Source organism: Megalops cyprinoides, chromosome 7 (genome assembly GCF_013368585.1).
Source record: "Megalops cyprinoides isolate fMegCyp1 chromosome 7, fMegCyp1.pri, whole genome shotgun sequence".
Classification (NCBI taxonomy): Eukaryota; Metazoa; Chordata; class Actinopteri; order Elopiformes; family Megalopidae; genus Megalops; species Megalops cyprinoides.
In genome coordinates this window covers 37,453,603-37,471,508 of record NC_050589.1, presented here as the reverse complement: position 1 = coordinate 37,471,508, position 17,906 = coordinate 37,453,603, and the positions used below count along the sequence as shown (strand labels likewise).

General features: G+C 41.1%; 1 protein-coding gene across 3 annotated transcripts in view; it reads right to left on the bottom strand.

Annotated features, from left to right (window-relative positions):
• Positions 1-15,080, bottom strand: part of LOC118780149 (plasma membrane calcium-transporting ATPase 3) — a 42,088-nt gene extending 27,008 nt beyond the window's left edge. For all 3 annotated transcript variants that reach the window (XM_036532479.1, XM_036532478.1, XM_036532477.1), the window contains exons 1-6: positions 14,632-15,080; positions 10,420-11,117; positions 6,116-6,313; positions 5,365-5,622; positions 5,084-5,209; positions 3,188-3,310 (exon numbers count right to left, since the gene is read on the bottom strand). In XM_036532479.1, coding sequence (XP_036388372.1) covers positions 3,188-3,310; positions 5,084-5,209; positions 5,365-5,622; positions 6,116-6,313; positions 10,420-10,648 — 934 coding nt within the window. In that variant the 5' untranslated portion in view covers positions 10,649-11,117; positions 14,632-15,080. The remainder of the gene's footprint in view (positions 1-3,187; positions 3,311-5,083; positions 5,210-5,364; positions 5,623-6,115; positions 6,314-10,419; positions 11,118-14,631) is intronic.
• Between the last annotated feature and the right edge of the window lie 2,826 nt (positions 15,081-17,906).

The window sequence follows — 17,906 nt, the reverse complement described above, 5'->3', positions numbered from 1 at the left end:
ACATCTAGCTATCTAGCCTTTTGGTAGTTTAGTGTACTGCTCTGTGAGAGCTGTGTAAGTAAGGATACAACCCAGTATTGGAGAAAAGATTGTTTTGAAGGTAAGGTTTAAGCATCCTAATTGGGGTAATCCCAACCCATGCATGCTTTGTATTAATGCTGTTTAAATATCAGAAATGATTTGGACACACCCAAATCATTTTTGATATTTAGACAGCATTAATGCACATGGCGCCAAGGGTTTGTGACTGCATTTGCATTTTCACCATTTAAATAGGGCCCTTAATCTCCTCTGATGCCAGGCTCTTTTAATGCCAGTCTCTCTTTATGCCAGTCACTGATGACTCCATTCTCTGTTAACATTGGTCTTTATTAACATCAGTCTAGTTTAATGTTTGTTTCTATTAATGCCTGTCCCTGCTGATGCCACTCAGACAGTCTTGGGGGTGGGCAGAGAAGACACCTACCATTGGTGACGTGTCTCTGTTTTGTTTCAGCTGCAGGAGCTGGAAGTGTAGATGTGCTATTATTGCCCTCTGATGGGGGGTTTGGGGGTAGACAAGAGCAATAAGGAATTTTTATGAAAGAGGGAGGTGAGACAAAAAGAAAACAGTAAAAAATATGAGAAATAAAGAAAAATCTATGTGACCAAAGAATGGGCAGAAATAAATTTCCTGAAGAAAAAACTGGCACCAACATATTTATCTTCAGAATGGACTTTTGTAAATGCTTTTCAAACCCTGGAAAAAGTCCTGCCACTACAGCTGATTCCAGCAGGTATGTCATAAAGGACTTGTCAGTGTGGATGGGTTCTTTTGGCTCCAGTATTTCAGGCTCTGTGCGTTTGTCTCTTTGGTTCTCTGTGTTTGTCTGTCCCTGATTCTTGCTGTTAATCTCTTAATCTGTCAATGAGTCAGACTCCAACACACAGGACCCTCCTGTTCCCGTCACCTCTCTGTCTGTTGGCTATGAGGCCAAACCAATTCCCCACATAAAACACAAAACACCAAATGGAGAATTCCATTTAAAAATGTCGAGAAAATAAAGACATTAATATCAAGTCTGTGGCCATATTAGTTGGGATACAAAACACCAATTCTTTTGCGAAAGCTGCACCATTTTAGATTCCTTTTTAAAGACAGAGCTCACCTTAAGTGTCCACATAGAATTGTTATCACACATGCACACTGCACACAGCATACACACATACTGTGTGCACATACACACACATGCAACCATGCTGCGTTTCATTTAATTGCACTTTGTGCCACAGCCATCTTCTAGCAGAACTCCATCTCTCTCTTGCTCTCAATAATTGATCATTCTCTGCAACCTCTTCAGTGGGTAGGATATATTCAGCAGCGACCCCTCTCCCAGGCGCACGGAAATGGTTGAATAAGTCATGAGCTCAGGTCCGGCTGGTTGCCTGTTCTATTCCTGTTTTCACAGTACAGTATGTGATCAGTACTCAGAAACTGCTATTTCACTCTTCCACTTGTCTGTTTTACCACTTCTCATTGGTCCTGATTCTCTAAATGTCTGTAAATTTCCTAACCTGTGGTTCCTATCCCCTGTCAGACTCCACTGTATCATTATATATCTGTGTGTTCATCAGATTCCCCTCTCTTCTCCATTATTCATTGCCTCGGCTGACAGACTCATCCAGAGGGCTTTAAAGCACATACAATTTTTACAACCAACACGTTCTGTAACCCATTTACACAGGCAGATATCACTGCAGCAGCATGCAGGCATGCACACACATGCGCACACACAGACACACATGCACACATAAAGGCATGCACACACATGCACCCCACCATACACACACAGTTCATACTCAATGAACTGAAAGAGACTCCAGGGCCGGTCTGTTTAAACAATTATGAGAAAAGTTCTTAAGAATTTTGTTAAAACTCAATTTGGGGGAAAATACTCCTAGAACCTACATGTCACACATCTTTACAAAGGTGATTAGGCAAGCCTTTAGCAAAGAATACCTGTGAAACTTGTATGTAGGTATAAATGTTTAAAATGATTTTGCAAGTACCACAAATGAAGTATTCAACTGATTTGTTGTACATTTTGCCAGGATGTCCCACAACAAGCCAACTGGATGCAATGTATTTGAAGACTGAAGCTGAAGAGAATTCATACAGTAAAATGAATATTATGACTTCCCATTTCAAATGGCAACTTTTAATGTGTTTGTTCAAATGTTAACTCTGCTGCCTCGACTACTGTCTCTAAGGTAACCCCATGGACAGAAAGGTGAGTGCTGAGTGACCTCTTATTAAACCCTCTGCTTTGTTTTGGAAACTACACTCTGTCCAGACTTGCCCTTTATGGTAAATTTCCACTTCATCAACCAGCATATTTTAAATGTTAAATGTACACTCATATACATAGGGACCTATTGTCATTAGCAATCAATAACATTTCTGAGTAATCATTAAGGCCTTTTATGCACATAGAAGGTGAATGTAATCAATTTGTTTAATCATTAAGGGGAGGAGCTGCTGTCAGGACTCAGCATTAACAGAATATTCCACCTCTGCTTTTGCGATGATGATAGTAAATGAGCAATGAAAAATTGCAATTCAAGAAATAAGTAATGGGCTACAAGTAAAATACTTTCAGGTACTACTCAAAATAAGTTAGTTGTGTTTAAACAATTCATAATTTAGTAAATTGATATTTTTACTTTAAATTCCAAATTTGTTTGCATTTTATGTAAAAAAAAATGATCTTAATAAACCATAATTAATAATTTACTAGTGGCACTATGAGCCTGTGCTTTAAATAGAATAGCAGAACACATGGCTATTCACATACAGCAAAGGTGCAAAATTAGAAATTCAATGTACAAGTGGCTATCATACATGTATTTATGAAGAGAGGAAGTAGGTTTGTACTGTATTAAAAAAATGCCATCAAAGGTTATGCCCATACTTCCAGCATAGGAAACTTGGCTCAGCTTAAGATAATTTCTCTAATGACTTTACTGAAAGGTGCTTGGTACTGCTTGGTAACAATTTCTAGAGTGACTTAGCAACTGGAGTGTTAAGCAGTACTCCCCCAGGGCTCTGCTGGTAGTCAGGCAGCAGTTAGATGCAACATGCAGTCTGAGAGTGGGGGAATTCATTTATAATGTTGGCTCCTCCTTATCAGGACGATCCTCCTCTTACCTTTCTTCTCCTTCTCCTCCTCCCCCTCTCCTGCTCCTAGCAGAGTGAAGATGATCCCAGTTTGAGAGTTTACTCCTACAGCAGTGACCACCATTCTGCCAGAGCCCTCCATCACATGAGTGCCTGAGGATACAGAAGGGGTAAGGTTAGTCTCTCTCTCTCTCTCTCTCTCTCTCTCTCTCTCACACACACACACACACACACACACACACGTACCATTTCAGTTTCCATATTAATAGTAAAAGTATTGCTGGTACACAATGACTCAACAAAAGACCAGAGTAAATAAATTGTCATTGAGATAGTGCAAATCCTATGTAATTTCATTTTGTTACAGTGTTCTTCCTGTGGAACCAGGATGAGATGTTATTTTGCCCAACATACGTTATGTGTAAACTTTGGGTGAGTTGAGTTTAATCATTGACACAACTGTGGTAATGACAACTTCTCTGGCAGTTTTAGAATATTTACTGAGTGCAATCATTTGATGTGAGTCATTTGATTGCCTGTAACTACACATTACAATTGTTGCTTAGTTACATGGATACATTTTTAAATGTCACAAAACTAGTTTATTGCTTCATAGTAACAAATTAGTTTCAATAAAATGCTTACTGGTAAGAAAATCAACATCATTAGAAAGAAAATAATCATTACCAGTGAGAACTAAATTGCCACTAGTAAGATCCAGTGCTGCTAGTTTGTGAGTGCTAATGGATAATTAAATATTAAAATGACTTGCCACACACACAAACACACACATATTCATATAAAGTCAAATATGTACATACTTATAATAGAGACACATATGTGTAAACCAGTAAGATTTACTTTTATGAAATTGTGCTTTTCCCTGAATTTTGGAGGCAAATGACTGTATTTTTGCAGTGTGAGAAATCATAGCACAGTACAGCGAATATTACATCAAATAGAGTACCCATAACATCAGAAATAACAATTTCATCAAAACGCTGCTCATCTTGCATTTTGCTGATTGTTAAACAAATATTTGCCGCTACCAATTTGTTAGCCACACTGACCTTGCAATGGACTAATGCCCCTGATGTAAATGGTGGCTGTCACTAGGGTAGGGGCAGGCCATGCAGACTGAGTGAGATGCAGAAGGCACCAAAACCCACAATGTGGTGTGAATGAACAGCATCTGAGTTTTCATTTCAGTTTTTTTATAAAATGAATATTCAGCTTTTGGACATAAATGTTCTGTTTGGCATTAAAATGTGAATCTTATATGGAGAAACGACAATGCCCATTATGAAATATTATGCGTTGGGGTTGTTTTGCATCATTGCAGCTGTGAACTCTGACATGTACCAAAGCCAAATTCCTGGTTCCCTCTACCAAGAAGCTCAAGCTTGGACAAAAATGGACATTCCAGTCTAACAATTATCCAAGGATAAAATAAGGATAAAATAAACGATTTTAAATTGGCAATCTCAATCTCCAGACCTACTCCAATATGAACATTTGTTCATGTTAAGAAAGCAGTTCATAAACAAATGCCAAATAATCTGAGGAACCTAGAGCAATTCATGTCATTTCGTGACCAGAAATACTACCTTCAGGAGTGTGAGTAAGTGTGTTTTCTGAAATAGAAAGCATCACATGTGAACAAAATTACTTTGGTCTGTGCAATCCTATTGAGTTTTATGAAGGGCATTTTATATGTATGTGGGTTCTTTATGTGAAAATATGACAACTATTAATATTTAACAGTATCTCATGTCCATAAAGTGTGTGACAAATCTGTACCTGTACGTTGATAGCAGGTCTCAAGAGGGATTGTGGGGCACACATACACTATACACATGCACACATGCACACACACATACATGCACACACACACGCACTCACACAATCACACTCCACAGTTCTCACCGGACAGCAGCATGGGGTCTTTGTCCGCAGACTTGCGTACGTGGTCAGACTCTCCGGTCAGTGAGCTCTCATCAATCTTCAGGTCGTTGCCTTGGATCAGGATCCCATCTGCTGGCAGGAGGTCGCCTGGCAGGTGGAGGGAGAGGAGAAGGTAAGTGAGTCGCAGCGGGAGCTAGATAAAGATAACAAGGGAGGCCAGAGAGTTTTTTCTTCTTTTGTAATCAAGTGAGATTCAGACTTATTTAGTATGTGCTGACTTATTGCCATAAGGGTGCACTGACCGTATTTGACTTGCGCCACATCGCCCACCACCATCTCCGCCACAGGGATCTGGATGACGTTGCCATTGCGAACCACTGCGAAGCGTTGCTCCTGCTCAATGCGGCTCTGCAGCCCGCGGAACTGTTTCTCTTTGCTCCAGTCATTGAAGGCTGTTACCAGCACCACACAAATGACTGACAGCAGGATGGCTGCACCTTCAATCCAACCAGCCTCTGACTCACCCTCATCTTCTGCACCCGCAGACACGTTCCCGCACACTGGGAGGTTGAAGGGTCAGGGAAACAAAGGCAGGCTGGGTTTAGGGCAGCGGTTTTCTCACTGGTTTTCATATCATTTCATGTCTGAGCCAGAAAAAGTCTTCAGTGCAGCTCACTAGGACAACCACCACCTGCAGCTGATACTCTTCCTTCCCACCCCCTCACCCCATTCCCTAACCCCTTAATGCCTCCCCCTCCCACTAACACTTTTTTTCCCTTCTCTTCTATCCATCCCTCTCTCAACTAATATGGACAGGATGAATAGTGTATGGCTTTGATACGATAACATAAGGTGAGGCATTGCTGAATGTACAAACTATTCTCCATTTTGCTGAACAACGTACACTCTGTGCTATATAAGAGATACAGTCAGTGGTCTGCAACTCAGCTATGAGATGTTTGTTTTTTGGGTTAAAATATGACTAATTAAGATGTGGTTAACTTCATAGTAAATTTTCACCCTCCTTCTCTCTCCTTTTTGGCCTCATCCTACCTTCGCTCTCTGCCCCCGGGGGCTGGTAGAAGGACAGGGCAAGGGAGATCATGGCTGCAGTCTCCAGGATAATGAGTGTGACATCCTGCAGGGCCTCCCATACCAGCTGCAGGAAGGTCTTGGGCTTCTTCGGAGGGATGAAGTTCTGTCCAAACACCTGCCGGCGCTTCTCAAGGTCTGCTGGGTTGTCTGATAAACCTGGGAGAACAGAACACCGTCAGTGCAAGCAACAACTGACAGAAGACCTGCCCATCACCTCTAAGCCATTACAACACTGATAACATCAATGTGTTTCTGCTGTCAAAACTACAGCACTCAGGACAGCAGCACATGAGGTGGGGAAATGATGATCAGAATACAGTTATTCGGTGTCAGTTTGGCAAGGTGGTGAAAACTTCATTTGTAACAAATGCTTTGACAACCTTTTGACAACCAAAGCACTCTTGAAGTGCTACAGTAACTTTAATGTTGAAGTATGGATAAACATTTGTGTGTGTATTTGCATGCATGCATGCGTGTGTGTGTGTGTGTGTGCATGTGCGTGTGTGCGCCTGCTTGATTGTGTGTGCATAATGACTGGTACAAAGGAGCAGGGCAGATGGCCTCTCTGTGGGGCTACATCTCTGGCAGTGAAACTGAACCAGGCTGTCACACACTCCGCACGTCCTCTTGCCAAACTTCACCTGCTGCTACTGACAACACCTCTTTCTCTCGCTTTCTCTCTCACTTTCTCCCCAATCTCCAACCTTCTCTCCCTTTCTCACCTCTTTTTTTCTTTCTTTCTCACTCCTTCTCTCATGAATTCAAATTCAAATATGCTTTATTTGCTTGACAATGGAACTTGTGTTGCTAAAGTATGTACGCATAGATACAGGATATAAAAATGGTTCATACATAAAAAGGTTACAGAATAAATGATTAACAGGACCTGCAACAATCAACCCCTCCAAAACCACCACACTCTCCCTCTCTCCCTCTCTTCTCTGTCACTTCATTATTCTCCTCTCCATTATTTCAGTCAGTTCTTGTCACTGTATGTTTGAGTATCTGTCTCTTCTGTTCTTAGCTCCCCATGTCAGTATGCCTCCCACAGTAATCAGGTGTGCGGTATGTATTGAGATAACAGATGCGAGGGAGAGGTGACCACACACTGTAGTGAAACAAGTAAGATCATCTTGATTAGTCATTTCCCATTACTATGCAAAAAATATTATAGTTTAGCATATTGATGGACAAGGCCTTTACAGTAACCCATCTGACTTTTCTGTAATTTCCTGCTGGCTGGCCTCCCTGGCAATATAACCAGACTACTTCAGCTCATTTAGAACAATTGGTGTTCCATGTCTCACCCCTCTTCATCCCTCACCGCTGTCTACAGAACACAGCAAACATAAAGTATATATACATAGAAACAAAACTGCCTACCAGGCACTCAAGGGTAGTGTTCCTCCTTACTTCCAGTTCCTCATCAGACCTTACACACCAGCATGAGATCTATGCTTAGAAATCTCTGGTGAACTGGTAATTCTTACTCGCCACAGACATGCATCACCAAACACCTCCTTTTCCCACTGGTCTCCAGAAGTGGAATGAGCTACTTGCAACTATTATTACTTCAGAATCACACATGATTTTCCACTGCAAACACATTTGTTCAGATTACATCTTGGTTCCCAGAACCACAGTGTATTCTGTACTTGCATGCTACTACTTAAACACCTCTTGCCCAAAGAGAAATGTGATGTGGTGTTATGCATCAGTGTTAAATACTAAATATGTATGCTTGTATGATGTAAGTTATAAGTCTCTTGTGATTACCCTCATACTCCTTAGTCTACACTTATGGTTCTTCGTTTGGCACTTTCTTTGACATGAAATTAGAACATGTTATGTGTTTTTTTGTAGCGGTTTTGTAACACAATGGTTTCTCACATATGTGGTACTTTCTGTTCTATGTCCATGTCCTTGTTCCTCCAGATATTATGCAGATATTTTTACTGTTCATCATAGGTTGCGTTGTAAGTTCCTCTGGATATGCATGTCTCCCAAATAAATAAATAATCATAAAAATTGATCATAACACGGGGGAACTTCCAATCAATATTCAAAAGGAATTTTGATAAGGTAGTGTATTTGCATATCAAGCTTCATTCCATGTAAAAAATCTATCAATGTTAAAACATGTAGCCCCTCAATAGCCAAAATCTTTTTAAAGCCAGGAGAGAAGGGGAAAATACACAATGCAGAATAAAAGGATAACTATTTTTGAACAGGGAAAGGGAGAAAATGAAAGACTGCTAAACGAATATTTGCCTGGTTCTCCTTTTCAGTCTCACTCTTGCAGCTCATAAGCTTACGGTTGCCATGGCAATGAAGGAGTCAAGCACAAAGAGTGTTAAATTCAACTTCCTGTCGCTTTTACTCACTTAAATATGTCACCGCTGTCAAGCAGGCTGCAATGGCTTGTATGCATTTTTCAGATTGAATCATCACAATGACAGAACTTTGCTTATAGTACAGAGATGCTCATCGCATTGGTAGAGGAGTCTTATACTCAAGACACTTAAATAAAGGAATAATCATTATCAGCCAGCTACTAGATGACATTATTACACCTGGCTCTGTATCACACGTCATACACAACTGTCTGTACTGAAACTGAAAGCACGTGCTGACATTAATGTCTGCACATTAATGTTCAGGGGAGTTTTTCCAATTCTAGTGGAGGGGCATCAGGGGGTGCAGAGGGACATGCGTCTGCAGTGATGATGCCATCATCATCACAAGTGCCATCAGCAGGTGCCCCTCTGCAAAACAAACACACTGATCAACCTATCCTGTGTGATATGAAGGTTCTATGCTGGTCTCCCAAAAGCCTCTCTTTTTCTCTGTTTCTCCCCTTGATGTGTCCTTGACAATGCGGCAAGCTGCTCTCTCTCTCTCTCTCTCTCTCTCTCTCTCTCTGTTTCTCTCCCCCTCTCTCTCTGTTTCTCTCTCTCCCACTCCTCATCATGTGCAGTACAGAAGTATTTGGCTTTTCTGCTGGTCAGACAGAGAGCTCATTCAGTCATTTTTGTTGAATGACATAAAGCTGAGATTTCCTGAGGGAGTCAGAGAGGGCCAGAATATGTTTCCTGATGGAGGTAGCAGGGGAAGGGGTGTGCTTACTGATGGAGGTAGAAGGGGAAGGGGTGTGCTTACTGATGTAGGTAGAAGGGGAAGGGGTGTGCTTACTGATGTAGGTAGAAGGGGAAGGGGTGTGCTTACTGATGTAGGTAGAAGGGGAAGGGGTGTGCTTACTGATGTAGGTAGAAAGGGAAGGGGTGTGCTTACTGATGGAGATAGAAAAGGAAGGGGTGTGTTTACTCATTGAGTCAAAGAGAGATGAGATCTTGGGGAAATCAGGCCAAAAAGGCTAAAAGAGGTTTAAAATTTCAGATTTTAGGGCACCCTGTAGGTGTTGTCTTATTTACAGATGGCTACCTCATACAATTTTACCTGAGATTATGCCATGCATGAAGCAGACTTTCTATTGGGTCTGTACATAAATACGGTGAGACGGGCCAGATAGCTGAACTTAGCAGGCCACACAGTACATCTCAATATAGAGAGACATAATCAATATTTACGCTTATACATTTCAGCACATTTCAACACACTGACATGGGAGACAGGAAGTGCAATCAATGATGGGAAGTGTACCATAGAAGAGAGGTTATGCAGACAACTTGGGGTAGGTAGCTACACTGCAGTGGCATCAGTATGCAAAACCATGTGGATTTTAGTGGATCAAATCAAAGCAGAGAGAGAAATGGAAGCCAGAGGGAAAGAAAGAGAGATAGGAAAGGAGAGAGATGAAGAGAAGAGGGAGACAGAGAGGTAAATGTAGTGATAGTATAGTGTCTGCTTATTCAGCTAATTTTAGGACAGTTAGATCAAATTGGGGGATGTGCTCATATCATGGCTTTGGGATTCAAATTTGCCATAGGACCAGGACCTAATATTCGACCAGTTTATTCTGGACCTGATATTCAAAAAACAAAATAGTAACAAGCTATCCTGAGATGTTCAAAACACTAAATCAACCCTGATATGGCAGTGGTGAAATACCACAATCTAATCAAAGAAAAGCACAGCAAAGACAGCCAGTACAAAATCTGTACCACCAAAGGCCCCAGGAACATGGTTGAGGATGAAAACAAGGATGCCACACATATGCTAACACAGGTAAGCACATGGATGAGCTACATCTGTTGGAGTGTACATCTGTTCTTTTTCTTAGAGATAGTTGAGCATTCTCTCACCCTCAGTGGGGGAGGTCCTGAGTGTGCGACACAGCCCCTCTGTGTCAGTGTAAGCATCCTGGATCTTCTGCAGAGCCTCCGCTCCCCTCAGCTCCATTAGCCCCCGCAGCTCCTCCAGGGTGGCTCCAAAAGCAGCTCCATGATTGGGCTCCGTGCCTCCACTGACCGCTCCGCTGCCTCGCTGGCTCTTGGGGCAGAATTCCACTGCACTGTTGGTTAAATCCCCCATGACTACGTGAAAAGACAAAAATGTTCTGCTCTCTTCTCTCTCAGTTCCGTTTTTTAAAGTTTGCTTTCTTTGAATGATTCTTTTTTTACATTATTTCTTGGGCGGGTTAGGGGAGGGGGGCAGAATATTTTTCTAATTGATTTTTATTTTATTTCTCTTCTCCCACTCCTGTCCTCTTTATGTTCTTGGCAATTTTTTTCCTCCAGTGTTTGTCCTGTCTCTTTTCCCCGTTAGTCCGTCTCTTCTTTCTCTTTCCCCCCCCCACAGGTGGTTCATCAAACAGAAGTGTGGGGGTGGTCCCCATCCATTGATATTTGGGAAGAGGAGGGGGGGGGTGTCGAGAAATTGACAGCAGCTGGCATCCAAATACTTGGAATGAGGGATAGGAGGGCTAACAAGTCAGGGGAGGAAGGGATCAGAGGTCAGGGGTCAGGGTTTAGAACAACTGGGTGTCACAGCTACCTGGAACCTGGAAAGGAAATATTAGAGAAGAATTAGAATGACCTGACAAAGAGCAGAATCCTTCCTTCTGTATAAAGAGGTAAAAAGTCCAGCACGGTCTTGGGCTATGCATTGAGTTCTGCTAAGTGTAATGCCAATACTATGACTGATTCTGTACTGATTTTTCTCTTCCTCAGAATAACAATACAGACCTTTTTGGCATGAAACTTTAAAAATGGCAGACGCCTATTAACAAATGGAATCAATAATTCCCATCTCAATCTGGCTATACCCAATCCATACTTTTTGGCTAAACGTTGCTTCTGAAGGTATCAGTGCAATATTATCAGTATACTGACATGCAGAATTACACAGCCCTTTACCAGCTCTAATTCAGATCTAAATTTCACATGTGATAAAGACTTTAACCTAATGTGTGACTATGGCTAAACAGAATCAGTAATGTAGCCCCATTATTCATTAGGTCTGGATAGGATAACAGACTGCAGACTTAATTCATGAAACATTTATTGATTTTGAGATTAGTGAATTGTGAAGCTTAAAGTATCTTTGACTGGAGTTAGATGGCAGGGAGTGACAGTCCAGACACATTAAGAGGACACTGTGAGAACACTAGAGCACATACAAAATAGCACTGTTTCAAACGGTGAATGTAAGGAAGCAAAATACATACGTGGTATCAGAAGGCTGCAGGTTAAAATCCAAGGTGGGGCAGTGCTGTTTAACCCTTGAGCAGGGTACCTAAATTGAATTGGTTCAATATCCAGTTGTATAAACAGGTAAAATATAAAAATGTGACCTATGGATACAAATGTGGCGTGAATAGTTGTCAGTGAGCAATCCTAGCACTGCAATGTTGGTATTTTGCCAACATTGTTGGTATTTGAAGTGGCTAGTGGTAGTTTCACAACATTAATTCCCACTCTCAATCACATTATTTAGATGGTCCCATTGAGTATGGTCTCACAAATGGTGTGTTCTCTCACAGTACATGGTCTATATCACACTACTCTGTAAGTCAGATCTTCTCAGATCAATAAAAGTGTATTATTACATCAGTTTCCTGTCTGCAATGTTACTTGTATGTCACAGCCAAGAAAAAGAGATTAAATTACATGCTTATATACTGTTATTCACTCTGTCAATGCCTCTCTCTTCCTGTTTCATTATGTCATCTCATTCTTTGTCTGTCCCTGCCCAGTCAACACCATCTAGTCCACCAGACATTTCATTCATAGCTGTCCTCATTCATGCTTTACAGGAATGTCACATTTTAGTTAAATGTAGCACTGCATACTGTCAAACTTTATGTAAGCATCATCCTGGAGCACATATGGAGGCATGCAGGGGATACAGACTATAAGCGCCTAATCCTGGCCACTGATTAAACAGGTGCGCCAGAATGACTGCAGTCCTGAAGTGAAAGGACTCTTCTTCTTCTTATTATTATTACTATGTCCATTAGCATTGTGATCATAATTATAATTTCAAGACATTTTTCAAGATATGAAATTATTTGATAGCCTTTACGGAAAGGCAACCTTTTTCTTTCCAGTGCACTGCAGCAGCGAGCTATGCAACATGGACAGAAGCAACTTCATTATTTTAGTTAAAGGCCGCTAGATTTTGTGCTGTTGGGGAGATTCTGGTATCCATTCAAGCAAAGACAATCAGGAAACAGCTGTTTTTCTGGCATTTCATAATGAAAGTACATGATATACACATACACAGTTTTAGTAAAGTGTTCAAGTTGAACAGTGAATTTTAGTGAACTGTCTATGATAATGTTAATACACAGGCACACGCACGCACACACACGTACATACACGTATATATATATATATATATATATATATATATATATATATAAATGTGTGTGTGTGTGTGTGTATACATATATATGGTAGTCTAAACCATAGGCAGTGTTAAATACATATCAAATACATACATATATACATATACAACCTAAATAACCAAAATTATCCAGGTTGGCCTGTAAAATGGGTGTAAATTGTTGTAAACCAGTAAACCGTAGCCCACTGTAAATTCATGGGTTTAAATCTGCACATTTACGTAACTGTTCATTTGCATTTACATGTGCTACGTGTTTTCGCTGAATGAATGCAATATCCCTCAGTATCAGACGGACAGCAGTGTGGAGTATCTGTGCTCACATCCAGAGGGTTGCATCCTGTTCTACGGCATTTCTCAGAAACCATCCTTGACTGGTCAATCTAACACCACCTCCCCTCAATGTGGTTGTCCACTTTGCACCGCCCTCTACGCGAATAAAAACGCAAAATCCCAATAGCAATAAAGGTCTTCTCTTGACGATCATATAAAATTGGCCAATCCCATGTGAGGATTCACGACGCGCAGAGCTATCATGTTAGACTGTGCTAGATCACAACAGCCCTCCTACCTTGCGGTGACTTAAAAAAATCCTCACTGTCGCCGAACCAAACATGGCATTGCACCAATATGGGAGCTTGCGCTTATGAGGGATGCGGAGCTAGAGGAAAGGATAATTATGGAGAATGAATAAAACGATAAGATATGTGGCCGTTGTCATCCAGTCTTATCGCTTTGTGCTTTTTAAATGAATAAACTTTGTACTTTTAACCTTCAGAGATTAACGGTTCACCCTAGTGCGAGTGAAACCAGGTTTCCTTTACGTACCCCTCCCGTGAGCACCCGAGCACGATAGAGGACATACAGCCCACTGTCAATTATTATTATTATTAGGCTATTAACTGCTATAACGGTATCATTTCTAAATGGTGTTGTTTCTGTTTATTTACGGATGCATAAAATCAATTATAGTAACAAAATAGCGCAATAATTAAGCCAACATTTTACGGAATTCTTCAACAAAATCATACATTTCCTATCGGTGCAGAGAACCGCAGAGTGATTAACGAAAGAATATGTAAGACGGTATGAGTGTGCGGCACTCCAAGCATCATAAACGCAAAGCCCTCTGTGCAAGGTTACCGGTATGTGTACCGGTACTGACTGTAACGCTCACACACTCTCTCCCCACTCCGTCGCCCTGTCCTTACACGCTCACAAGCATTTAGCCAATTTAGACGCAGGCACACAGGCACCGCAACCTCCGCATGCAGAGACAAAAATAACATCAGTAAACGAATGAATATGTTTAAAAAAATTAGTCAATGCACCAACAACGGCAATACATGTATAACTACTCAATATCAAGTGATTTTCTCTTTATCCGAATTCAATTGCATCATAACATTTGGATCGCTATTACTCGCGTGTTCTGCACCAATACAATTCTAGCAGATGATTGGTTATCCCGATTTGATAAAAGCTCAAAATAAATGTTATTTGTTTTATTGTCCTAACATCTCGAAAAAGAATACAGATATTTTAATGCTATCACACACATGGACGCACCTGACAACACGATGTATATGGAGTAATAAAACAAAACCATTAACATTATGATACATTCATGAATGTGCAGTCAGGTATGAATATGAAAGACATGGACTTACCAGGCCATGGTCCAAGGACGTTATCAGGGAGGCAAGAAAAAATCCAGTATTTATCTTTTCGAATCGGAGGAAAATAAACAACAGTAGTTGTTGTAGTTTAATGATCCAGCGTTGAAAAGACCTCGAAACGATATCTGTTTTTAGCAGTTGATAAAACGCAGGTCCCTAAAATAGTGCAATTGCCTGTGCCGAGTTTAGCATATGCAGAGGAAAACAGTGATGGAGAGACAATATTAAAATTCCTGCCTCAATTAGTAAATTGATTTGTCATTCGAAAAGGCTTTAGATGTTACTATTACAGTGGGTGCCTTTTGCTGTTAATAAATAGGTGGAAGGCGCCGCAGCATTGCCGGATGCACGATGTTGGCTCTACATGTTTGAGACCCCTCGTTTGCTGTGCGCGGTGGTACGGTGAGCGCAGCATCCGAGCGCGCAGCTTTGTGCTGGGGGTGGGGGGAGAGAGGGGGCCGGATCCTCCACGACTGACACTCCCCCTCTCTACCTCTGTATCACTGCAACCCCACCCTCCTCCCTCCATGACCATGCAATCACGTCAGCGGACACGCCGCAGACGAGAGAAAAAACGAGCCCGGTAGAGGGAGAGCGGGTCAAGGAGAGGAAGGGACTGAGGGAGACTTTTAATGGGAGTAGGGTGGCATCAACCACAACCGTGATGCTCAGCGTGTAGTTATAGAAAGATGATCATCGTTATAAGTAACAATGCAATCAATGCATCCGGGTGTTTGTGATCATAAGTATGAAAATGAGCCGACAACATTACAGTAATTTCACAGGCTTGAGGGTGGTGTTTTCTGTAAGCAGAATAAGCGTCCTTGCGTACCCTTTGCAAGACAACATTTTAGTTACGCATGTGTGCTGTCGTGGAGACATGCGTCTGTATGCTGTTAAAAGGCGTTGGTAATACATGTAATTATAGCTAATTGATTATATATCGGGTGCTGTGTGCACCGTCTGAACATTGACGCTTGACAGACCAGATACAGGAAGGTTTTTAAAATAATTGTTGTAGTTGCACATATTCAGAGTTTTTTAATGCCATATATTTAGAATTAAAAGCAATTTAATTTTATGATTCACCGATAAAATAATCAAAAGAGACAGCGTTATGCTTTCACGGCGCGAACATGGCCAAATTTACTTCACATTCGATGAGAGTTAATACAATGACCCCTAGATCCACGGACACAAGATCAAAGATAAGGTCATACAGGCTAGCCCATTCTGATATTTGCTTTTACTTGCTCACCTCTTTTATTATGTGTGTGCAACAAAAATCAACTGGTTTTATGTTAGAAATCCACGTTGGATGTTTTAATCAAAACTAGAAGCTGGAAGTACCCACATTGGCTCCCAGGTATACATAATGGCTACAAAATTTAAGAAGTGTGATATAACAAAAATGTTTTTTGAATGTTTTTGTCACCTGTCATCTACATTAAGGGATGATGTAAGGCACAGATGAGGGAAATTGGCTTTCATTACATTACATTCGTTTAGCAGACTTTCACATTCATCTGCATACAATTGGTATATGCAGTATGGCTTGGGAGTGAACTTATATGAAATATTCCAATTGGCTCAGTCAGTTAAGATGCTTGTTCTGAGCTGAGTCCTATGGCCCAGGTTAAATCATGCCATGTCATCAAGACCAAACAAATTGGTCTTGTTCCACAGGGATAGCAAACTGCTGAGTGCATATTCACCATATTTAACATGGCTGCCAAGGCTTGTAACACAAACAGATGGCAACAATAGTGCAAAAAAGTGATATCACATTGTAACATCTGAAGGTTATGCTATTGACAGAACAAGATAACTAATGACACCAATATTCACTGTCATCAATTATATTGTGCAAAAGGGCACAATACATGTGACCCAGCCAGTGTGACTCAACCAATTACAATGGGCATATATGAAATTCACCACATCATCACGTTATCACAGTCCACAAAATCCAGTGACACAGCTACGTTTTTGGATAGTTAGATCTTTATGCAATGTATGCCAACTGTGCATTGCAAGCCTCTGTCCTTTAAGGCCGAAGAGGTTATGATCCAGCCCCTTCAGCACAGGTGAGCTGATGTGTAATCCTTGGGAGTGCCTATAAGACTGCCAGCACCATGGACAACATGTGCTAGCTCAAAGCATACAATTGGACTTAGGACAGCAACCATGCTCAGATCTTGTCCCACATTCAGCCTTCATTATTGAGTGCCACGTCATTGGCACAGGTAAGCTCCATTGGCATATTTGTCTTGATTAGTCTTGTGCATTGCAACTGTTTGTTGTGCTGTGATTTTGGCTGCCTGCAGGGTCTAATAAATGCAGGCCTTTTCTTGCATATGGTCTCTGAATGGTGTACTTACTCCCCCCCTTCCATTACTGATGTGCATACTTCACTCTTCATGACAGAGGCTTATGGAGAGGGTAGATGTACAGCTGGCTCAGTCCCATTAATAAAACCTTAAAGACTGCATTAATGGGGGCCTTTGTCTACCATTTTGGTCCCCATTTCACTGATTTGTCTCCAAACAAATAGATTCACAACAACACATGGCATGTGTTGGAATATTACAATGATACTCTCAGAAAGATGTGTCTTTGATGCATGATGGTTAACATATCACATGACAAAGTGGAAAATGGAATGCAGCCTGGAGTCAAATAATACAAATAACCGACAGCAATGTAGCAGAGACTTGAAAAGGAAAGAAAGAATAAGTATGTACAATATCAACACTCCAGCAACCCAAATTCCAGAATACCCATACCCTGTAAGCATACCACCTAAGGAACTCTTCAGGACAGTAGAAGTTCTTTATCATTTCAGTTAACCATGGACAACTATTGAGAAGGCAGGCAAACAAAAAGAGAAAATAAACAGATAGTATACAAATGTATCAAAATACTGTCAAAACCAGATGGCAGAATCTCCAGTTTATACAGGGAATCCTCAAAACAGGAAGCAGCAGTAGCTCTTTGTCTCTGAGACACACTGACATATTGAGAAAGTCCTTTGGTTCCAGAATGCAGGGTGCAATTCAAAATATGTTTGAATGTAGGAAAATGAATGCCTCATGTTTTCAAGGTAAGAAGTGGTGAATCAAGTTCACTCTTAACAATGAAGATTATACAGCCTCATGGGAGACTGTGGAGCCATTTATCTGTTCCTGTTGAGGTCTGGTGAAGTCAAACCTCAGTGGGTGGGGTACCTGAGAGGCCAAAGACAGGAGAGAGACAGTGGTGGGGTC